At 38.1% G+C, this 25,144-nt stretch overlaps 1 protein-coding gene across 6 annotated transcripts in view; it reads left to right on the top strand.

The window, feature by feature from the left end:
• The window catches only part of ldb3a (LIM domain binding 3a), a 206,064-nt gene that overhangs the window by 103,675 nt on the left and 77,245 nt on the right, over nt 1-25,144 (top strand). The window contains exons 6-9 of one of the 6 annotated variants that reach the window (XM_087982639.1): nt 7,026-7,207; nt 9,747-9,783; nt 11,053-11,055; nt 24,575-24,610. The exons of the other annotated variants lie outside the window; for them this stretch is intronic. Coding sequence (XP_087838765.1) covers nt 7,026-7,207; nt 9,747-9,783; nt 11,053-11,055; nt 24,575-24,610 — 258 coding nt within the window. The remainder of the gene's footprint in view (nt 1-7,025; nt 7,208-9,746; nt 9,784-11,052; nt 11,056-24,574; nt 24,611-25,144) is intronic. 6 annotated transcript variants of the gene reach the window in all.

The following is a 25,144-nucleotide window of genomic DNA, read 5'->3' as shown; positions in this document are numbered from 1 at the left end:
AATTATTGGCTGGATTTGTGTAGTTTTAGGTTGTAGCTCAGGTGATAGAACAGACATTAGTGAGTTTAATTTTCAGAATTTCTCAGGAACTTTGCTATTCAGAGTCTCTCTGTGCTACACCTTCATCCAACCAATTCAACTTACTCCATGGCACATGAGCTGTCTGTAGATGCAGCCTGTATGTTTGTATGTGTATGCCTGACTGTATATGTGCAGCATGTATCTGGCATTGAACACTTGGAAGGATTCCTTAGGGGTCAGTAAGAGGTTGAAATCATAATGTGTTTGCTTTCTTTGTAGCTTTGATCTTGGCTGAGGGGTCTTGCTCATCGACTGAATTTGATTTATTACTTACATTTTAGATGGTGTTTTAAAAGTTCATGCCATGAATGAAATTTTACTGAAAATTGTGTTGTTTAGTATTGGGCACAGGCTTCAGTTTGTAAGGCTCCATTTGGGCGGCATAGAGTCAGTGATACCCGGTAAATGTATTAAATAAATGGTTAGTGTGTTGTCCAAAGCACGTATAAATCTAACTGCCAATGGCTGAATGCTCACCTATCTTGAAAGAACTGAAGTGTCTTGCCAGCCATTTTGAATTTCAGACTATCACCAATCATTCTTGTACTTTGTCAAACTAGATGAAAAATTGAATGCAATCGCTACTGTTAATTTTAAGTTGATTGAGAGAGTGAATTCACTACTAGAGTGTGGATCCAATTTGAACATAGAAAACAGAATTAACATTTTGCTGCTGGTCCTCAGTGAAATGAGTTTACTCAAGGTTGTCTCAATTCCTGGGAGGCAAGCATTCAGAGCAATCCATTTATGGGGCATTAAATTGATAATATTACTTAGAGTCGACTGAATTGGCCCCTGTTCAAGTTGGAAGAATGACAATGGTGGCAGAAAATGATTGAAATTGAGACATCTTACAGAGAGATCTGTACCCTCCATTGAACAATGGGAGTGCTTAACGTTGGGTACAAAACCTGATTTGAACAAGTACAAAGGAAAAAGCATTGACCTCAGATTCATCATATAAAAGGTTTTTTTATATTAAGACTCATGTTTTGCAAACAGTGAGAAAAAAAGACCTTTATAGTGTAATATCTTTTGGACTTTTCCACACTGGTTTTAGCTGAAACTGGTCTTGTTAGAAAGTACTTTCACTGTGTTGCAGTTTATGTGGTATAAGCTCTCCTTGTAATTGTGTGCTCTCCGCTATGGATATCTCACCGAGGTCTCTTAAATTGTTGACAGTGTTGAAAATCCTCTGTAGATGAGGGATTAGTATTGCAGTTCTTTCATTTTTTGATTGGTAGACCAGTATTTTATTCTAATTGAATGTTGCTTCTCTTTCTCCAACCCCAACCAACCACCTCCAACCCCACCTACTCCACTTTCTCACCCCCTCCACCATTCCCATTTCTAACACACAATTGTCATTGTTACTTTTCGTTACTTGTCAATCAAACCAACCTACCTCCTAATAATCACGGACATCAATGATCAATGCCCTGGTGGTGTTTGATCATATGACCCTCAGTGGTCCTGAACCTCCATTTGCGTAAGTAGGTCCATCTTTCCTAACCATACTGTTGTTTCTTAACAAGATCTGTATTAAACTCACACGGGCCAGAGACACCATTTCAATCATAGTCCTGGGAGGTGGGAATTTCTGTTTCTTGGTTCATTGTTTTGCATTGAAATTGTGTCATGACATCTTCATTTTTGGTTTCTACTTTTAGGGAAACAAATTCTGAATATTTTCTAAAAACACTTCACTGTTCCCACACCCATCAATAACAAATAATCTAAAAGGTGACCATTTATGAGCTTTTCGATTGTTAAAGTCTTGACAGCATCAATACTTTTGGAATGGGAATTTGTGCTACCAGCTGTTTGATACTAGTCACATTAGTTGCAATTGAATGAGCATGAGAAAGCCAAATTTCATGCAGTGTATTCCGGGCACCTGCTTCTCATGGTCTCATGTTACACTAGTCCACCTGCTTCTAACTTGGATGCTTGTAATGTAAAGAGAGGGCTCACAAAGTGTTTTAATAAACAACAGATTAAGCCATTTGATGGTTCTCTCAGGTGAAGGTAGACTTGATGGATAAATACATGATGTGCTAGTCCAAATTCACAGGATTTGGCTGAAATCGGACAGGACTGCAGTGTTTTTCTGACAGCTTTATTAATGTCAGTTTGATGTTTGTGTGAAGATGTGGTGATGGCAGTTGGAGGTGATTGCAGATAATATATCTGTGCCCATTTGACAATCTGCAATGTAAAGCTGATCTCTGGTTAGTTATCTGATGGTATGAAGGCAGTTAGTTGAAGTAGGAGGATGTAGTTGTGTCACTGACAGAGGCAGAGCTAGGCGAGAGGATCAGCATGGGCAGGGTAAGGACCAAAGCAACAAACTACAAACAGAACCTCGAAGGTCATTGTCTCTACTTCATTGTTCATCTGGATACAGCTTCAGAATTGATCTTTACGATTATGGGCATTGTTTATTCTTTGCGGTCACATCTGATTCAAAAGATATATATCTTGACCAGCAGGGTTTAATGTAGATAAACATAAAATAACCCATCCAAACTTAAACTATGGGCTCAATGAAATGTTAAGCAGCGTATTAAGTAGAAAAGTGAATTTATGGTAACTGTTGCAAATATAATCAACCCAGCTTGCTGCTAACATTAATCTGGCAAACAGTATTAGATTTCATTTATAGAATAGTAGAATAAAGAAACCAGTAATTATGAGAAGATGGATTTAGATCAACCAAACAAGTACAAGATTATTGATTGATGTCAGAGTGCTTACTTATAAAGGAAAGGTGTTATGTTCTAAGAGAGTGCAGTGCAAGTCAAAAAAAGTTGACCTTTGTTCTTGGAAATTTAAACTAAAAGACAAGGTGAGGGAAACTGGACTTTATCTTAACGGAAGTGAGATATGAAAGGATATCACCAAAGCTGATTATGGTCACCATTGATACCACAGATGAGGATTTCAAATTAAATATTAAAAGAAGACATAGATGGTCTGACCAATCTGTTTAAGACACAATAATAGACTAAAGGAATAAATGAGAGACAGAAGTGCCGGCATTTGGTGTTTTCAACAATTTGATGGCCTTTTGGGACCAAATGTTGTTTACTTGTTCCTATGATATCCTGCATTCCTCTTGCATACCTTCAGCACACACAAATGAGTTCAAATAGAATCCAAGAAAATTAAGATGTTTAAATGATTCTTCCTGCAATGTTTTTGTTCTTATTTTAATTTGGTAAACCTAAAATGCTGATGTCTGCCCTTACAGTTCCCAAAATGTTGCATGGAATGTTGAACTGAGTGTGTAATTTATACAGTACTCATATATACTATAACCTCACATGTTAAAACCACCAAGTCAATCCGTAGGTTGTCCCTGATCAAGAGACTTTTTCACTATCTAAGCCAGAAATTCATTTGATTTTGATATTTCCTAACCTGGGCTAACTACCATTGTCAGTGTTTGGTGTCATGGTTTCAAACAATCCTGTGACAAAATTAACTTTTGTATACATTATAACTGCTTTAACGTTTTGGAGTGGACTATAATCAGGAATGCACTCAAGAATGGCTTGAGTAGAAGGTTGGAGACTGTTGGAATGTTTTCTGCAACCACGCATTCAGTCACATGGGTTTGTTTCTGATGAGGGACAAACTTCATAGTACATTAACCTTCAAAGAAGTGTAAGTTATCAATTGGCGGAGAGCTGTGTTTTAGTCTGAGGTATGCAATAAAAGCTTGTGTTGTTAAAAAGTGCACTATTGTTTAAAACACAACAAAATATCATGGGGAATCTATCATGTCATCCACTGTTTTGGTGGAATGATATGGTTAGGTTATGTTGGGGATATAAAAGATGGTTGGAGATCAAAACATTTAGTTTCAGCTGTCCTAGTCAACCATAATTCAAATTAGTCTGTTGCATACTTATTTTGAGAAGCGTGTGATCTTCTAACATTGTTTAGTAATTTTACTGACGCTTGCTGAAAGAAAGTTAAGTATTTCTGTGAAATGTGTACAATGATTAAAGTAACACCAATTGCAACATTGTCTATATGATCCATTCCTCTGTACTGATTGTACTGACTCTTATGATGATGTCCCCAGTGACAGGAATAGTGACAGGGCTTCTCTGTGATGTTGTCAAACAATGGGCTGGATGGTGTTATGATTAAATCTTCATACAAAGATTAGCATTGGTGTTTTTTTGGGGTCACTGAACTTCTTGACAAAATCACAGACAAAAGTTTAAGCATGTGAATTGATGTGTAAGCATTAAGAGGTAACAGCTCGGTATTTACTAAATACAACTGGCAGGAAAATGAGACTTTAGACAAAAATGATTAAGGAAGGAGGTGATAATGAAGAGTAACTTAGAATACAAAACCTGCTGGTTAAATAGTCAGAGAGTGTATCTTTGATGGTGTTGGTCAGCAAAGCACAGTGCTATCAATCTGTGGGTCATCTTCTGAATTTGGACTATGTGTGAGTAATAAAGCAAATCCAAGATGTTTGAGAGATGCATATGAAGAATTAAAATTTGTAGCCTGTTTTTGTTTGGGTCACATATTATACGTGCTGTATACAAAGCTCTACTGAGAAATAATCTGAGGTGCAGACATTCCTTTAACACCAACATTGACAGCAATTATTTTTTTCTGTCCATTTACTGACTGTCGGATGCTAAGGAATGTTCAGTTCAATGTGGAAATTAACAGTTTTCCTAGCACTTGATGGATGTTGATGATGTGGAGTATGATTTTGTTTGCTATTATACATATAACATAGAATGGAAGTCCATCAGATGTTTTCGTTCTGATTCTCAGCTCTAACTGAAATATACTGACTGGATTTAATTTTCAGTATTTCATACTTAACTTCAACATCCCAACTTTTGGGAAAGTTATTAATGTCCCTTGGCCTAAAGATCCAAGGTTGGCAACTACTTGCATTATTTCATAATACTCTTTATTGCCTGTCAGTCTAATCATCTTTGCAGTTATTTTTAATTTCAACACGTGCTGCGCTTGCAAAGAATTGCTCCTATACTTTAAACTCTCTATTTAATTTAGATGGCTCCAGTATGCCTGGGACATTCATCGCACAGAATAATTGCCTTTCCTGTTATAAACTATCTGGACTCGATTCAGTTTAGTTCAAATTATAGTTGAAATAACTCCATTGTGGGATGGAGCAACTCTAAAAGTAGCTGAGGATCATGATAGACCCATTCCATTTCTAATGTTCTTGCACACTGAGGAAATGAAGGATAGTGTTGGAAAGCAGGTTGAAATGAAGTCATGATTTTATTGAATGGTGGTACAGGCTTGAGACCTCATATAGACTATTCCTGCCCCTATATCTTATGGAAACCCCACCCCTTTCAGAAAATGAGAAGCATTACAAATCTGCTTGCAATGGTAAGGATATGTTATCTGTGAGTAGCCAAATGCAACCTAGATGAATATGGACATTTAGCTAAGATTTGTCTTTTGAGCCAACTATAACCAGCTGATGAGTCCAATCTGGAACAGAATAAAGGTGACCCACATTGATGTAGAGGTGAGTACTTAACTAAAAGAATTCAAGATTGTTTTCATGAAAAATTAGTTCACTCTTAAGAACTTTTTACCATCCACCACCCTACACTTTTTTCTTTCTTCCCTCTTGCTTTCCAATCCTTTGTCATCTTGGACAGCTAATTAAGAAAGCCAACTCACTGCTCCACAATCACCTGTTCTGGATTAAACCCTCCTGAAAACATTGTTTGGAGACAAATCATTTTGTTTTCCCTCCCATCCTGCTCAATTCCAGTGGTTCAACTCACCCTGCCAACTGACAGCCAGGTCTATTGCCAATTTAACAGTTGCCTGTCACTGAGACTTAATTCTGTACACCAGGCTTATCAAGTGAGGATGTTTACCATTGTCATTCAAGGTAATTAAACAAAATCAACACTGTTGTAAAAGTTAAAACTTGTGCAAATACATACTATAGCCAATGACACGAGAACATTGAATGTCTCCTTTTTGGAAGTGAGGGAAATGTTTTTGACTGATGAATTAGAATTTCTCTCATCGAATCAGATACATATTTAAAAATAATTAGCATTAAACATTTTGGCCCATGTTTTATCCTGGAGACTTCTTATTTCCTTCTTTAAAGTCACCCAAAAAAATGTCAGCTACCTCAGAATTGATCAGTGGTTTCTGGTCTGTATTCATGGGCACACTATCAGTGTTATTTTGTCTTGGGCAAGGGGAGGGAATATACATAAGCTTCATCTTAAATCCGAGCTGAGTTTTACTTTAGGCCCTATTTAATTTGTTTAATTCCATTGTTGACCCAATTCTATAATTCCACCATCCCAGATCCAATACTGGACATGATTGAAACTTAAAAATTAATTCAAGCTTGCTGATGGAAAGCCTTGGTGAATTTCAATAATCTAGTACTCCGTTCTTCTACTTTATTTTTGTATGCCCCTGTTCAAACATTAAATGTATTTGCAAAGCTGATCATGGTAGCATGTGTTTGAACTGTAACATACACCATCACTGAAAAAGTGGGTGCAACTTCACTTTTTCCCTAAACATCACAGCAGACATGACAAACAAAGGTTTTCTGTTCAAAAATGTTCAACTATAGCATGACATTGTGCTCTTCTCAGGGGCCTGCTTTGAAATTTCACCAGCACAGGCTTAAGCTGTACTTAGAAAATGGACAACGAGGGAACATTTCATGATTCTAAAAATGTTTTTTAAAAACCTTTTGCTATTGACCAGAGATTATTTACGGACCCAAAGAAGAGCTAGAAAATGTCTTCCTCCACCTGAATATACACCACCGCAGTTGAATGCTGCGGCAGATGCTGGAGTTGCCAGTGCTGGAGAGTCACAGTGATGTGTTAGGGGTTAGGATGTGTCATTGTAAAATGAAACTCTCTCTGTTATTGCAGTAACCTACATGTTAAAGATGCTCTAGTCGACAGTGCCTCTCCAGTCTACCAGGCTGTTGTTCGTAACTCTAACAAGCCCCAACAAACTCACCAGCAGGAGCTGGATGAATGGACTCGCCGGGCTGCCAATTTGCAGTCCAAATCTTTTCGTATCCTTGCTCAGATGACTGGAACACAATACTGTAAGTATAGAGGAGCTTTCATTCTGTTAAGTGATGAGAAGTGAGTGGCGCACATGACCACATTACTATTGAAACTTGAGGTTACATCCAGTCCAAACTGGTGAGATAAAAGCCTTCTTTCTTTCTGCTGGTCCGAAGTGAAGTGAGCTGACGTAGAATGAACCTGGTTCTCACTGGGTACAGGTCCACAAAATGAAATGGCCTGTGATTCACACCAAATGATCAGTCTCACTTTCGGGAATAGTGCAGTAGAAGGTGTTTCTATGAGGTTACATAGAGCAGAGGAAAGGGAGCTTTACTCTGTAACTGACTTTCACTGCATCAGATCCTAATGTGCTTGATAGGACAGAGGAGAGGAAACTTTACTCTGTGCCTGATCCACACATGCTTGACTTACCAGTACTGAGAAGGCTTTCATTTTGACCAAATTCATGCTATACCCAACACAGGATGCTTGATGGTGCAGTGTGGAGGGAGCTTTACTCTGCACTTTCCTTGCAATTTCTCAATGGAAGCAATTACTTTACCATGTCTATGGAGTAAGGTGTCATTTTCTTCTCCTAAGACCTATGAAAATGTTTACTTCTTGAATAAGTAACATAATTATTTTGAACTAGTAAAATTTTCTGCAACATTTTCTAGGGCGTATGCCAATTGTCTCATGGAAAGGGAGAATGGGACCACATTGGAAGGCATCAAGCAGAAAATAGCCTTCCTTTGACAACACCTTCTAAACTTGTGACTTCTGCCAGATATAAGATCAATGGCAACAGATACCTGGGAACACCACCACAGTCAAGTTCCCTCCAAGCTACACACCATTTTGACTTGAAACAATATCACATTCTTTCAGTGTTGCTGGGTCAGAGTCCTGGTACTCCATCCCAAATGGCACTATGGGTGTAACTACATCATGCAGACTTCTGCAATTCAAGAAGTGGCTTCTACACATTGCAATTAGAGATGGACAGACAATGCTAGCAATACCCAAATCATGTGAAAGAATAAAAGAAATTAAGTATCTTAATTAGGACAGTTTTGACCACTATAATGATGTTTTTGTGTTGTTTTTATATCACCTGTTATCACCTGAGCAAAATGCAGATGTATGAGGACACATGTTCACTGTATTTAGCAAGGATTCTGGTGTTCCTCTATGCTACTGTGGTACAGTTATAATGTAACATTACTGAAAATGCAGGAGCAAATATTTAACCCTCAAGCAATTCTGAGCCTGATTATCTTCATGCCCTCCCCACCACCTCAAGAATTGCCTCCCAAACAAAACTGATCCACTGGCTGGTAGAAACTAATTTCTGCTTTTTCCATGCTCTTCTGTGAACATCTAAGCAAAACGTGCATGAATGTCATTGCCAGTTAGAGACCCAGCACAGTTCCAGCAGGCACCCCAATTAACAGCTAAATTCCAGCAGATGTACCAACCTTGCTGGGATGGACTGTGATGCAGATTGTCATTGAGCAGAATGCCCAGGTGAGTGGGAATTATGAGGGGTTTTAACAAATTAACAATCAAGGAATGAAACCAATGGAAGAAAATAACAGGCCTGCTCATACTACGCATTTTTATGCCAAACCTCTAGAGTTTTAATTTTTCTTCACCTAAAAATAACTTAATAAAAAAATTCCTGAAATAGGTCAGAATTTAAAAATAAAGTGTTAGTTAATTTAAAATATGATTATTTAATAAATATTCTTCCCTTTCTCAATGTATCTCTCTCTCCTCTTGTCATACCCACATCTCCAACTCAATAGAATCACTGTGTAATATTGAGTATACACTACTGTTTAAACAATCCATCTCCCACTTTGAAGGTTAAAGAGTTTAATGCATGTGGTGTAAACTGCACAAAATAAATCTATTTTACCAAAAACAGGAATGGAGGACATCTGTAGGAGTGCAAGAGTAAATCCACCATGTGCACATCTGATTGAATGGGCTATAGGACATGGATTTTTCAGTATGAAGTCCTCCTCTTCATTGGTCTCCTTCCTTTTTTAGGCAGGACTGTGATATCCTCAGAGAAATCCTGTTTTTAATCGAGCTGGATGGTGCAATGTGGTAAACTGTCAGATCCTATCTTCAACACAGCCCAGGAAGAGAGTCCATCCCTTTCTGATGGAACTGTGTGGGGGCCATTTCCCTTTATTTTCTTGAATTCAAATCTAGCTCACAGACTTGCAGGATTTACTTTAAATTTTTAATTCTTTAACTATTGAATGGTGTTGCTGTCAAGCTGTAATAACATTGACCAAATTGAACATTAGCTGGTTGTAGGGCAGATTTTCTAGTCACTTCCACTTACTGCCAAAATATGGCATGTGCTGAGATTCAACAGTGATTAGACCCATCTCTGAGATTAAGTTTCATATAAACTGAACCCTCAGATATTTAGAACAGGGGAGGCTTCCATCTTCTCGTGAAACATCCTCTGCAAACGGATCTTTAGGATTAGCATTTAATTTGTTGTGAGTATATTTCACTGGGGATGGTAATTCATTTAGATCTTTTGTTTTCTAGTGCAAGATCCAGATGAGGATGCGATGAAAAGATCAAGGTAGGCTTCTGGCACAGCAGCAGTCATTGGCCCACTTAGCACAAAGTTCAGGCATATTACTATTAAAACACATTTATACACTTAGCAATACATTCAATATTAGTTAATTATAGAAAGTTGGGGTTATTAAGATAACAAACAGTTAATTTAAACTTTAGATGAACATGTTGAAATTGGATGAAGAATCATACATCTGGTTCCACTTATGACATTCAGGGTTCTGTAGGTATGTGTCAACAGTTAAAGGATATCATTGTCTAAGTACACACTGTTTAAAGGGATAGGTATGGTTTGGTGACCACAGTGAGGCATTACTATTGTATCATGGTGTTTCCAAATAAGCTATGTTTCCAACCCCAATACCCAAACCTGTGCTGCCACTATTTCCATCCTGCTCCCCACTTCCCCAAATCCATAAACGTGTCCTGCCAAATCTATACTAATGATTGGGGGTTGCTTACATTGTTCCTAATTCTACATAAAAACGATCAACTTCTTTCCATGTAAAGGGTTACCATATAAATGCTATTAACAGTTGAGAAACCAATGTGCAAAATATCTTTGTCTTTGTTGCAACAATGGATCAACTGGGGACATGTTTTAAATCTTGTCATTTGTATAATGCATTTTGCTTGCTATACAGTTGTAAGGTCAGAAGAGTGGAGGCTGTATTCCCTAATGCCTTACTCTTCTCCTCCTCTCTTTTTCTCTCTTTCTCTATGCCACAGGGAAAAGTTTGAACATGAAGTAAAAGGTCCACGCTTTGCCAAATTGCGCAAATGGCATCATGGTCTGTCTGCACAGATCCTTAATATTAAAGGTTAAACTGCCCACGTGTAATAAGACACTTGAAGATAGAGTTACTAAATAAAGCAAAAGAGCATATTACTGTAATAGTGGCTATAAAAAAAAGTAGTATGAGAACATCAAATCTTCAAAACAAGTTAAACAAAGTGCTTGTTGAGTGTCCTTAGCCTTACATCCCTCCTCTGTTGTATTGTAGTGCTCTAAGCAGCACAGTACTTCTCCATGTATGAAGGTTTCTCTGCCAATAAAATGCTAAAAGTCCTGTTTCTGTACAAAGAGTCAACTTTTGTATCTTTGACTTCCTTTCAGAGAGATTTTAGGGAATTAATACTTTGTGAGCTGCCTTGTGTTTGAGAAAGATTGCAGTTTTAGAGGACCGTTGTTGTCTCAATGATAGAAGTTAAAATGGTAGGTGCTGTCAAGCTTGAGGGAATGCTTGCACAACACAGTTGAGCCTGACAGTAGGTCAGACAGTGAGTCTTCAGGGAAGTAAAGGATTTAAAGAAAATGGGAATGATTTTCTGGAAAATACACCACATTACATCCCATGGCAAAGACGATTTGTTCATTTTGCCAATCACAAGTAGCTGCTTAATGATTGTTGCACAGTCTATTGAAATGTGCAGTGCAACATCTTTGATAAACTCTGAAACTTATTTATTGTTGGTGACCATCCACGAAAGCCCTGACCCACAATTCATTGCCCCATCCAAGTATGATAGATATAAGCAGAAGGCTGGTATCTGCTCATTTGATGAGTTACTTAACTAATAATTTCAGGTACAACTGTTGGCCTCTTGGTGTTCTGTACTCCTCACCCAACCTCATTCCCATTACATAGTCCAAATTCTTGTGAAAGGTGAACAGGGTTCCTGTAACATTGTTTAAATAGTTGATCTGTTATTGCTTAGCTTCTCTCACAAAGCAGCCCAGCATAGCAGGAACGTTAGCTTTTTGTCTGGGTTTCTGATAGGATTCATATTAGCCAACAAGTATTTTTAAGATTGGGTCATGGTACTGAAGGTAAGAAAAGGAAATCATGCTAAGTAATTCATACTGAATCCCGTTCAGTCTGGGCTGTGTACACTATGGAATGCCCCAGACTAAGCTCAGTAAAGGCAGAAGGCAAACAATGCATCCAGCAATTGAGTCCAAGTAACCACTACATGAAAGGTTTTTCTTTGGGACAGTGAAGATGAGGGGCTACTAACAGTGAATTGAGATGAATGTACATTAGGAATGATTACCCAATTTTATAAGAACCCGTTAGACATGTTATTCTTTGGTAATTGTATTGTGTGAGCATAAGTGAGGAAATTACCAAGTATCTTCTCACTTGTTTAACGTTTGAAGGTAATATGTAAAATGTAGTAGATGAGCTGAAGGTAAATTAAAATAAAACTGGGTAGAAGGATTTGAATAATGATTGCGATTGAAATGTATAACATATTTCACTGTGATTTTGCAAAAAAAAACTGGATTGAGCTCATGCAGTACATTTCTCCTCTTCACTTCTCTATTGAAGGTGCTGATTCATGCTGTGGTTCATTTCTGTGTCTATATGGTAGTCATTCAAATGTCAGCTCATTGGGGCTGCATGTCAACAGTCTTTACCAGCAAGACCTACAGTTTCCTCCTGACATCTTCCAACCTTTATCACTAGATGATAATCAGGAGAGGAAACCTAATTGCAGGTTTTTGCTTCTCATAATTCTATTCCAATTTTTAAATTGACTCATCAGTACTGAGGCAAATTGCAACCCCTTTGTTGAAATTAGCTAGATCAGCCCTCTGTAGTTTTCATTGCAATCAGGGGAAAACTTAAAAGAATTTCATAGAATTCTAGGTTCCATGAGATAAATAATTAATCTGTTGAGCTGCAAAATATGTGACATATGTTATACCTTCATTATTTCTATGAAAGGACACTACATTGTTGTGGTGATTTGGGACCTAGTGCGTGGCACTGGAGTCTGAGCTGCATCTGCAGTTTCCCACTGACCCTGACAATTCTGTACAACCGTGGCCTGTTAAAATCATATTTTGTGAATGATTTGAGCTGAGTAGATGAGTAGGTTAGAGAGGAGTAATTGAAAACACTTGGGTTCGATATAGTGAAATTGATGAAAGGCGTAGTGTGACCATTTGGTTCCTGTATTCTGTGCTTGGCTGCTTTGGTTTGCTATTTCTCTGTATATACCAGCACTTTTTCTCTGAAATAAAAATATCATTTAAAAAAATACCATTAGATCCTTTCCAATTTCTTTGTATCCTGATTAAATGAAGAACTTGATACTCACTAAGAATCATAATCCAACATTTGAAGTCAGACTATTCATCAGTTTAATTTCTGTAGCAGTTGGATTAAAGAGGTAGCACCTGAGCTGGGACCTACGAAAGGCGATGTATCCCAAGTGTTGAGAGTTTGAAACCACCACACATCTATTAATAAATGACAAGAGAGTAGAAATTCCCATTTGCAATTTTCCTGTGCGTACAGGTTTATACCACTTTATACTGCTTTACTTTTAAATGTGGTTTAAACCAAATTACTGCTTCAGGTCGATGTTGTACAAGAAGCTTATGAATGCATCAAATCTTAAGACATTAGTGCTGCTAATCAAAATTTCTACCCTTTCTGTCATTACTGGGTATAAAGATAGATAATGTCTTAATTTCCAAAAATGAGAAATTTTCTCAGTTTTTTTTGTTCTCCCTCTATCTGAGACTGTCAAACACCTTACAATCTCTCCTCACTTGTTGCAGTTCTTAAAGCACATCAGTTCCACGCCCTTAACACAGGTTTGAAGCAAGCTAACAAATCGTAATGTTTCAGCAAAGTGTTAATTTAGTTGATTGTTCAGTTATAGTTGCCTGGTATTATTCCATGAGCTCTGATAATAGATTAGTTTTGATGATCACTCCTGTGTGTCTGAACTCTAGGGAATATCCTAGTATACTCTGCTAAATTTCAATTTGTTGGGCTTTATGTAGCAATCATTGTGACTAGTAAAACTTCGATTAAGTTTTGTTTTTATCCAACTGATGAATCAAATCCATATTGTGTGCTTTAAATCTAATATCCATGGATATTGCAAGATAAACTGATTGATAGAAGGCCTAATGTAAATAGGCTGATTAAACGGTACTATCACTTTAAAATGCATTAGAAATGTATTATTGAGATGTATTGTGCACAAGGATTATAATAATTCACCTCTTTGGCATAATAGTGGACTGGTCAAACATTTGTTTGAATGCTGAAAAATGTGGTGCTGGAAAAATACAGCAGGCCAGGCAGCATCCAAGGAGCAGGAGAATCGATGTTTCGGGCATAAGCCCTTCTTCAGGAATGAGCTGAAAATGTGTTGCTGGAAAAGCGCAGCAGGTCAGGCAACATCCAGGGAACAGGAGAATCGACGTTTCGGGCATAAGCCCTTAGTGCCAAGTGGGCTGAGATAAAAGGTAGGGGGGAGATAAAATTTGGGGGAGGGGCGCTGGGAATACGATAGGTGGAAGGAGGTGAGGGTGATAGGCCGGAGAGGGGGTCGGGGCGGAGAGGTCGGGAAGAAGATTGCAGGTCAAGAGGGCGGTGCTGAATCCGGGGGTTGGGACTGAGATAAGGTGTGGGGAGGGGAAATGAGGAAGCTGGAGAAATCTACATTCATCCCGTGTGGTTGGAGTGTCTGTAGATATTTTTCTTATTTGGGTGTCGTAGAGTCATATAGTTTGGAAAAAAAATGCAGCTTAAAAAATGGATTCTGAGAAGGCAGCCATGGAGTTGTTCAGAAATCTAATGGAGACATAAAAGCAAAAGTGGGGGGTTTGGGAGAAAATGCCAAGTGCCATGTACAAGGTAGATGAAGGCTTTACCAATAGTAATCAAAGGAGAGGAGCTTGCATAAATCAAAGCTGGAAAAACCAACTGTCTGAGATGGAGAGCCACAGAGGCTAGCAGGGGCATGACAGAACCTAAAGGTGAGAAATCATGATGTTGTTGGTGAGGGAGTAGGTGGGGTTGGGTGAGCACGGGTGGTTTCACATTTTTATAACCCACTTGGAAATTTGCATTGATACTCAAGCCCCATTACTCCCAGTGTTATCATCATTAAAGGTTGAATCAAAGGACTCTAAGTCCCTAATGTACATGTTTAATAGAAAGAAAGCACTGAATTTAATAAGAACCACTAATTGATGAAGAGTCATCTAGACACGAAGCATTAGCTTGCTCTCTCTCCATGGATGCTGTCTGACCCACTGTGATCTCCAGCATTTGTTGTTTTTGATTGTTACAAATAAATCAATTATAATTGAAGACAAACAAAAATATGAATTATCAACAACTAGTTGAAATAATTCCCTTCCTAAAACACTACATAAACACATACAGACATACACAGTGTACCACAAATGCTACTTATGTATGTCAATATCAGTAAATGTGAAGGGCTGATAAACAGTCAAACAAACAAACATGAGTTTTGAAGAAGAATCATATCAAAGTTGAAACTTTAACTTTGTTTCTTTCTCTATTGATGCTGCAACCTGGTGAGTTTCTTCGGCATTCTCTACGTTTGCTTCAGATTTCCAGTATCCACAGGATTTTGCTTTTTAGCAAACATGGGTGTTGTGGATGGAGGAGAAAGTGAGGTCTGCAGATGCTGGAGATCAAAGTTGAAACTTTATTGCTGGAACAGCACAGCAGGTCAGGCAGCATCCAGGGAACAGGAGATTCGACGTTTCGGGCACAGGCCCTTCTTCAGGAATGGATGGAGGGAAAAACACTCCATAGTATAATAGTATAATAGCACCAGTGCACAGGATTTGATGAGGTGTCCTTTTTGCATTCTGAAGACTTTCTGTTCTCCTTTCTCCTTACTTCTAGATTTTTTTCAATAATTTCAGTTTCTGGTTCAAGGCAACAGCTGATGGCAATAGATGGGAGAGTATAACTAACTGTCTTCCAGTCATTAATTACTTCATTGCAAGGATAGGAAGAGAGAGACACTTTTTCTACAATTTGGAGGAAAACTACAAAGTCTTCCTGTATTATTCACACCTAAATTGTTCACCTGCCCAGGAGCCAATCAGAGTTGTTGTCATGCTGAGTGACCTCTGGCATCTACCACTACTCCCAATTGTATAAACCAATCAACAATCTGAAGCTGGGCAAAGCTCACTCTGAACACCCACCACAATAGATTCTTAGATCTCTCTCCCATTACTTGAATATAGCAACAATGGAAACATAACTCACAATGAATTCCAGTAACTGTTTTTAAAATGCAGCAACTCCTCCAGCAGGTTTAAAGCAGTCCTTTTCCCAATTTGGTCCAAAATCTAAAATAAAGAAAATACAAAGAAGCAGAAGAGGTGAGAAACTATTTTAAAACCTGGAAGAACTGCGGATGCTGGAAATCCGAAACAAAAACAGAAATTGCTGGAAAATCTCAGCAAGTCTGACAGCGTCTGTGGAGAGAAATCAGACTTAATGTTTTTGGTCCAGTGATCCTTCTTCAGATTGATGGGTCTTCATTCTGAAGAAGTGTCACTGAACCCGAAACATTAACTCTGATTTCTCTCCACAGATGCTGCTAGACTTGCTGAGACTTTCCAGAAATTTTTGTTTGTGTGAGAAAAATAAACTTTTGCGTAGTGAATAGTTAGGGCATGGAAGGGGTTCAAGTTAGGCATTCAAGAAGGAATTAGATGATTATTTGAATAGAAATAATATGTAGGAATTACCAGGAAAATCAAGAGATTGGCACTAGGTCATTTGGAAGGCTCATGAAGATACGAATGGCCTCCCTCTGCACTGTTACACCTCTGTGATCAGCCTAAAATTACATAGAGTTTTATTCATACCTAATCTGTTAGAAAGTTATCACAGTTATTCAATACATAGATCCCCACCTAAAGAATAAATGTTGATTACAACCAGCAATACATGTTGTCCCATTACCAAGTTTAAACTTGTAGTTCTTCATGCATTGTTGTTGTAAACTACAATGCTTTGGGTATCACTTTAGTGTGACTACACTTCTGTTTGTTGAAAGCAGCATGGTCGGGGTGGGGCATCAGGAAATCAAGAGGAGATATAGAGCACAAAGGTTAAGTGAAGTGACCACTTAAAATGACCTGAGAAATTATCTTTAATATTATGTAATAATGGCATTGCCACAATATTTTCTGAACATTTTTAAGGTGGAAAGATGTCCTTAGTGAATGAATTTTTGAACAGTTTGACTGGAATTGGAATGATCCATTAAATGAGTTAAAACACCAAAGAGTCCATAACTGAATGTGTGAGTCTTAGCTTTTCTTTCAGATGTTTGGGCAGTCCACCACTCAGAGATCTCTTTAAACTGTGTTCCAAGCTTGTGAATAACATGATCTTCAGGCTAACTAAAATGTTGATCGTGGACTGAACATTAACAAAAATTAGATGCAGTGTAAATTCTGGTCTATTCATGAATGGCTAAGAATACAAGTTTTTGATGTTTTATTGACATCAATTGGATTATGTACAGCCATTAAAAGGACTGACAGAAGCCAGACTCTATGAAAAGAGGTAACAGAATCTGGACATAAAGGCAATGAACTGTACTCATTAATGCTGCTTTTCTTAGTTTAAAATTCTGTTGGAGACATGAGATGTGGTACTACCAAGCCAACCTAAAAGAGGACAGGACAACTGAACACTGTGGTGGCACAGTGGCTCAGTGGTTAGCACTGCTGCCTCACAGCACAGCCTGGGCGACTGTGTGTGGAGTTTGTACATTCTCCTCGTGTCTGTGTGGGTTTGCTCCAGTTTCCTCCCACAGTCCAAAGATGTGCCGGTCAGGTGAATTGGCCATGCTAAATTGCCCATAGTATTAGGTACATTAGTCAGAGGGAAATGGGTCTGGGTGGGTTACTCGTCGGTGTGGTCTTGTTGGGCCGAAGGGCCTGTTTCCACACTGTAGGGAATCTGATATAAATAACTCAAATCAAAGTATTTTATTGAAAGAAAGTAAACTGAACTATGAATTTTGGAAAACTGATTTATTCTAAATTATTGTTCTAAAGTTATGACTTCAATGCAGTTTAAGAAGGAGCTCTTTCTTGATGAAGCAGCTATTTATATTTGTGTACTGGTGGAGGACCCAGTCAGAGGTCTGTGGAGTAGCTCCCTGTTGAAAGACTGTGCCATCATGATAATGAGGGAGTCCTGATACATTGAAGTGAAAGCTTTGTGTTTTGTAGTATTAACACAGTTACATCAGAATGCAGATTGGACATTAAACATTAAACTGAACATTCAAAATGAATATTAGTAAAGAAAGCATTCCAGTAAATGTGAGACTTCAAATAAGGTATTAAACATTTGCATGCCAGTATTTGCTTGTCCTATTTACCAATATTTAACAGTTAATTTCAAGTTAGGGTTAGTTACACAGTGCTAACACTTGACAGGACACTATATCAACAAAGCACTAAAATAAATGTCATCAAATCACTTGGGAACCACTGAGACTGGAGGGGTATTCTGTGGAGAAGTTTCTGACTGAGTTCTATTCTGAAGGATGCTCTCTACCAGGCAGCTAAGAAACAAGACAAAGCAGGAATAAATTTTGACTAATTACATAAGTGGAGGCAGGCTTCTTAAAATTCTGGTTGGAGTTTGTTTCATGGACACAGTAAGCGATACAGGTGTGACACGTGGGCAAATAGACTTCCTCAGTATTGTGTTCTTGAAGATTCTGTTCCATGGCGACAGCTGAAACAAAAAGAGGCCTTTCAGGTAAACTGCTTGTCTGGTTGTGACATAGGGAAATATCCAACCTGCAATGGGCTGTTCCTTTTCCAAACCAAAAACTAACCCAATTTCTGCTGGATGCCTCCATGATTGAGGCATTCCTTTCATGGCTGAGACATGCCCTCCTTGATTGTGACATTCTACCCATGCTGGGATATTGCCTCCATGGCTGGGATATTGCCTCCATGGCTGGGATATTTCCTCCATGGCTGATTAGTATGCTTACTCACTGCATGTTTGCATGATAAGAGTTGGTGATATTTTGTGTGCTTGTGTGCAGGTTTGACATTTGATGCTTGACCTATCCCAAAAGGTTTGCTTTTTTTTTTGCCTCCATGTCATCATCAGTTGCTTCATTGCCTAAAGTCAGTGCCATCTAATTTATCCATTCAACTCTCACCTCCTCCTTCCTTCTCCCCGAATCAAAACCTAAACAGGTCTCCACATTTTTGATATCAGCCATACAGTGGTTGCACTGACCCAGTTAACCATGGATTGTCATTTTTATTTTTAAAACATTTGCTGGACAATGTCTTCGTCATCTGTGAAGAAATAATATTCAATCAATACAAATTTGCTCAGTTTCCTAACACCCAAATTTAACACCTTCATCTTCTATTGCTAAGTAAACCAATTTTCAGCGGCTATGCTTAAAGATCATTATGACTTTTCACAAATATACTTTTTTGAAAAAAAAAATTTTTTGTGTGTGAAAGCATTATTTTAAACTAATAGTATAATATAAGCTGGCCAATCCCATTGCCTGGGAACCTTGAATACATGATGATCACAGGACATGGGTTATGTGCACAGCAGACTACTTGTCACAGACCCAGCATGAAAAACACTAAACTGGAGTGATTTTGTTTTTATGCAGTTTCCATATAAAAAAAAATGCATGTTCTTCACTCTGATGAGTGCATGCTATCCCAAATGGTGTTGATCCAGAATGGGGAGCAGTAAACAGGGGTTTCTTTCTGACAGTAGTATCTTCATCCCATTTGTCTGTATATCTGTGCTTCTTTGTTGTCTATCGTCCTGTCTTTTTGCACTTTACTGGGAAGTTGTTGTAACTTTATGAAATCATATCCTGTACTTAAGCTTCTGAAAGATGGCTGATTCGCAGAAGTAGCAAGCTGATGACACCATTCTTTATCCACCTTTTTGAAACTTCCTGATGTAATTGCAGGCTTTTCCTTAGTTTGCTTTTTTTCAAAAGGGCAATACACTGAACTGATTTGAAGAAGGCCTAGATTTTATTTTTTTTTCAGAGTTTTGTATTGAAACATGATAGCACAGGATCGAGGAACATTCCCCATGCACCCAACCTGTGCCATTATGTTTCTTGAAATGATGATGGCTGAAAGATGTGGAAATTGGTCTTGTTTGTCCAATTTAACTGAGAGAAATCACCAAGGACAAATGTTATTAAACAACAGGGTAAGCAAGATTTAAATTGGCTGAGGATATGGTTCCTTATTGCTTTAGCCTTCCTCTTGTGGTGTGGAAGGGGGAATAAATATTAGATGGGGCTGGAGCTCGGCATCAACCATCAAAATGGTACTTGGAGCTAAAAGAAACTCTAGCCAAATTGCCTTAGTTTTGGTTATGTATGTACTGACAAAATATAATTTTGACTTAGGCAAATGCTGATAGGAGTTTAGCACTTTGTAGAGAAAATCATGGAGTGGCACTATGGGGACCAGGTTCCAAGACTCCTTAATGACTGTGTACATGCAAAATTCTCCCTACAAACATATTTCAAGCTGCTGCTGTGTATGCTTTCTGTACACCATGCCTGACAGTTTTTACTTGTACATGCTCATGTACGCTTTTGTTAATGTCTTGCAGCTCTGGCCTTTTTACCTGTCTGATGCTTGTACATATCATGTGCTTTAATGGTCTGTTTTCTGCACGCTGGAGTCATTCTGCATCTAACATTTGCCGTGATAGCCTTGCCTCTTCCTGTGAGTCTAATCTATTCTCTTATCTTTAGTAACATTCCCTTCCCCTCCTGGAAGACAGTTATTTCCCTATGTTAAGACTGCAAGCAGATTGAAATGTAGATTAAGCTATGGGCCTCGGCTGGAGCCCCTCTGTGCGTGGGACCTACCCCTAACTGCAGTGGCTGAGAAAGACAGATATGGCTTTACCTGCCTTTAAAATAGTTGTGAACTAAAATCAGCATGATATAAGCTGTAATCTTACATTTCTCACCTTTCCTTCCAGCAGCTATTGTCTTTCTCTGTAGTTTTGTCACTTTTATTTAGTGAATAATGCTGGCTTTCGCAGTATCTCTTCTGTGGCTTATATGTTCTGAGGTTCATTTCTTCACTTCTCATTTTATTAAACTGAAAGCTTATCTTCAACAGAATTTTTGATTCTTGATACTTTTGGCCTAGTTTTGAAATGTTCAATCACTGTAGTGAGGAAAAGAAATCCTCTTGTCATTTTCATGATAGGCAGTGAAGTAACATTGGTAATCTTGTCTGTTTTGTGATACGTTCATCTTGAATAGGGTTGCGTGAAGGTCTAATAGGGTGGAATGAGTGAAGGAACCAACACAAGGTGCTATCTGGATCACTATCCACTCTCTTCAAATACATAGTCAGATGCCAACAAAATAGAAGTTGTATGACCCAGATCGTCCCATCTGCCAACTAAGTACATCCACATTTGATGGACAAAAATACATGTGATAAATTTAAACAAAATTAAAAATTGGGGGGAAAAGACCTATAATTTGACAGTTGTCAGCTTGCATTTTAATCTCTGGAATGGAGAGGTGCAAAATTAACAAGCTGTAGTATGAACTAAGTGTGAAGAACTTTGTAGCACCAGGAAACTGTGATTCCTCTAGGTCTTAAGTTTTGCATTCAATGTAGTATTTTGTAGGCCAGTAGGGAGATACTGCATCTCCATGTGCCAATCACAAAACGTAACTAAACTCCACCATTTCAATAATTTTAACTTTTAGAACACAATGATGAGAAGCAAAATTTTAGTGTCCATGTTCAAAATCTCCAGTACTTGGATTGAGTCAATATATCACACTTCAATGAACCCAGTAATCTGGGGTTAGACATCTGAATAGGATGCTTTTCTTTCTGGTACAACTCCAACCCTGTCCAAACAGTGTTCTGTAGAAATAGCAGACTATTCCTTTGCCATGTAGCTTCAATTGGCTCAAGCACTGGTAATTGTGGGATTTAATGTGGGATGTGAGATGTGAAGTTCAGTGCCCTCGGAGAAGTTCTTCAGTACCTCTCCATTAGTGCATTTCTCATTCACAATCTTTTTGATGGCAAGTGGTAGTTATCTTAGTCAAGTCTGATAACACCCTCCCCAATATTCAACAATTGCACTTTCCAGTGAAGTTTATTGAATAGTAAGAAAGATATGAATCCTGCATCTTAATTTTTTTGTCCCTGTCTCCCTTGAGATAGGTCCAATTGTAAATGCTGAATGGCTGACTACAAATGCATTCAACATTTGAGGGGAGGCATGGCGGTGGACTGAATCTGAAACATTTTATTATGTGTGGCCCTGTACCTGGCAGTATCTTTACTATTGGTGATTATTGGAACACTGCGTTATAGCTTTTAGTCGAAGTTGTGTTTTGTGAATGGCAGCCATGGGACTTTTTGGTTCTTTAATATATCTCCTTTATATGTTTGTTCTAATTGGATATTTCAAAGCCAAACTAACCAATCATCTAACACATAGTTTGTTTCCATGAAAGCTCTGCCCATGTAACAAATAACTAAAATAAGTCAATTGCTTGCAAATTTATTAAACAATAAAATCAATTTACAGTTTAGGTATTTGAAATATCCAAATGGTTTGTTCTGGTGTCTCATCCAGTTTCTTCTATTTTGATGGTAGTTGAGCCAACATGAGCAGGATTTCTGTTTGTCTAGGAATTTTTAAAATCTTAGGTGTGTTCTGAGCAGATTACATAGTTTGTTTATTCTGTATAGTTACTGGTGTTGTCTGCTCGTGGAGTTGTCTTGTCTTGTATCTGACCATGTCTATGTTCATTTAAGACTGTTGCTAGGAAATAGCTTTTCATTCACAATTCTGACGGTGAAACTTTTGGCATTGAAACCTAAATACTTTTTTTCTCACTGACACTTACAACATCAGTTCTCTAACATTTATTTATATCTGAAATGCTGTACATCTCTATGACTCTGACTCTAAATGATGTTTCAAAATAATAGGGTATGAATTGGTCTTAGGCCACAGTACTAAATGGGCAAGAGTGAATCAGAAGCCCATTCCTATAAAGTTTACTTAAACAGAAAAGGAAATAAAATGGGCTGTCCAGTTATTGTTTCTTCTCATGAGTCACAGCCCAATACTAATCCATCGTCCACTTGTATGAAGATATACAACAACTTGACATGCCTTCTTGAAAAGTTTTGTCACCATCTGAGATTCTAGCAACAGTCTTTTGATTTTCATCATGATTATACTTTACAGCAAATGATGAACCTGTTACCACTTTAAAAGTCACTTCACTCAACTAGCTCCCAACATTAACACTAAACTAGTTCACTGTCACTTTTCTACACATGTCTAGACAATTCACCTTAGGAATGGAGGGAGGGATTGGTAGGTAGTGAGCCAAAGACTTAATGCTGCTTGAAGCCTGAAGAATCGTTGACACCACAATGACTGTCTTGGCTGTTGATTTTTTTTTCAATGAATGTCATCACCACAAAAATAAAATTAGCCTATAATATCCCTTTTGTGAGTGTGTTTTTTGTGCGTCAACTAATCGTGTGATTGGTGGGTTGCATGAAATTGTAATTCATTCAGCACCGTGCACAAGTTCACTGATTTTATTTTGTTTCAGTAGTTTTCTTTTCATTGTTCTCTATGGATTCAAGCACATCTCATTATCAACGGTCAGCGAAGAACAAAGGCGTTGTACTTATACAAATATTGTACTTCGACCCATCTTAAGTGCTGGTCTTGGTACTGAATAAATGACTTTAAAACTGGCAAACTGCCATTTTTGGGTGAGCTCTCCAATACAAACTGTTCCATTTTTACAATGTATAATGTGGAAGTGCATCTTTGAAGATTTGTAATCCCTGCAAATTTTCAAGGTATTCTCCCACCCACACTTTGTCTAGTCTCCTGGCCCTTAGAGTTTGCATTATGGGGCATGCCTAACAGTGAATTTCATAAGGCAGGAGGTACTTTGAATCAATGGATGCTTTTGTATCACAGTCAGGATTTTAACAAATTACAATTCACAAGACTTCAACTGGAGTTTGCTACATTAACACTATTATTGCAAAAAGGTATCGATCTGCATAAAGTAATCTAGGCCAGGTATAACTGTTGATCTATAACGTGAGATCAACAGAGTTTGGTTAGAAGAAAAAGTCTGCACAACAGATTGAACAGTTCCTGTAATCATTGCATGGGATAGAGAAATACCAGCTTCTCTATCAGTCATACTTGCTCTGTTTCTTTTTCACTGATCCCAACACAAAGGCCCTTAACATAGAGGAAGAAGGTTGATCACAGTAGCAATGCAAGAGCCATTACTGTTACATTTTTTAGATGGTTACTACATCTGTAATGTGCACAAACGTTAAGCAAATAACAGTTGCATTATGGTAGAAGATGCTCAACCTCAACCACTAAGTACTGCTGTTGAGAAGTTCCCACATTGAAAATAATACTCCCTTAATATTATTGTGTTGCAATCATTGTGTGACCATCACAACATGAGCCTTACTCTCCCACCCTCCCAATCTTTGTGGATAACTGATTGATTGGGAGTCTGCTGTAACTTGCCTACCTTCTGTTTATAACCTCCTGTCCTATCAATTTCACTTAGAACAATCATGATTTATTCTTTTTTCCTCCATCATATTCTTCCATCCCACAAAATACATGGTTTTATCTAATTATAGTTCAAATATCTGGTTCAGTCATAGGGAGCAGACAAATGAATTGTCAAATGCTGGAGCAAATCAGGAATGTTATCTGATGAAATATTCATATGTGTGTTCCTATTTTGCGGGAACCTTTTTAATACTTATTTCAAGGTGTTACATTTTCCTGCTGTGATTGTTTACTTGAGCCTCACTTGCACATGTTTTTAACAATAATTCTGGTTTCACTGCTGCCTGTCTCTTCACCAACCCTTCCTCACTTTGGTAGCTTCATGGAGGACAGGTTCGTCACTGCTGAGACCAGGTAATGTGTGCACCTTCTCTCAATCTCTATTTCTTTCTTTCGCTGTCTCTATTTCCCTCTTTATCTATGTATGTGCCTCTGCATGTGTGCCCCTAAATGCATCTTTCTTTCAGTCTGAGTGTTTGTCTTACACTCTCTCTCTCTCTCTCTCTCTCTCTCTCTCTTTCTGTGCTGCTGTTTTGTCTCTCTCTGCCTCTCTCTACTCACTGTCTGTTTTATTTAAGACTGGTCTCTAGTAATTTAAGCTGAACATTGTTAATACTTTTGGTCACTGAGGTTCAAATGCACAATGACAAGTGAAACTTTTTTTCACACGTTGGTTTGAAAAACAGAATGTGATTTATATATTACAATGTATTCATTCTGCTATATATTTTGTGGAAAAGAGAAGCACAATTCTGTCAGCTGTTCTCCAAGGTATTAAGGATCCATTGTTGTTAAGTCTTGTGATATGTCACCCAAGTCGCTGTATTAAAAATATGAAACTATACAGTGGTCTATTTATCAAAGAGCACATTACATTAAGCTCAGTAT

This window comes from Chiloscyllium plagiosum, unplaced genomic scaffold, assembly GCF_037043375.1.
Source record: "Chiloscyllium plagiosum isolate Xiang-an unplaced genomic scaffold, Cpla_swu_hap1 HiC_scaffold_43, whole genome shotgun sequence".
Taxonomy (NCBI): Eukaryota; Metazoa; Chordata; class Chondrichthyes; order Orectolobiformes; family Hemiscylliidae; genus Chiloscyllium; species Chiloscyllium plagiosum.
Note: the sequence above shows the minus strand (reverse complement) of the source record. Positions and strands in the feature narration are given on the sequence as shown.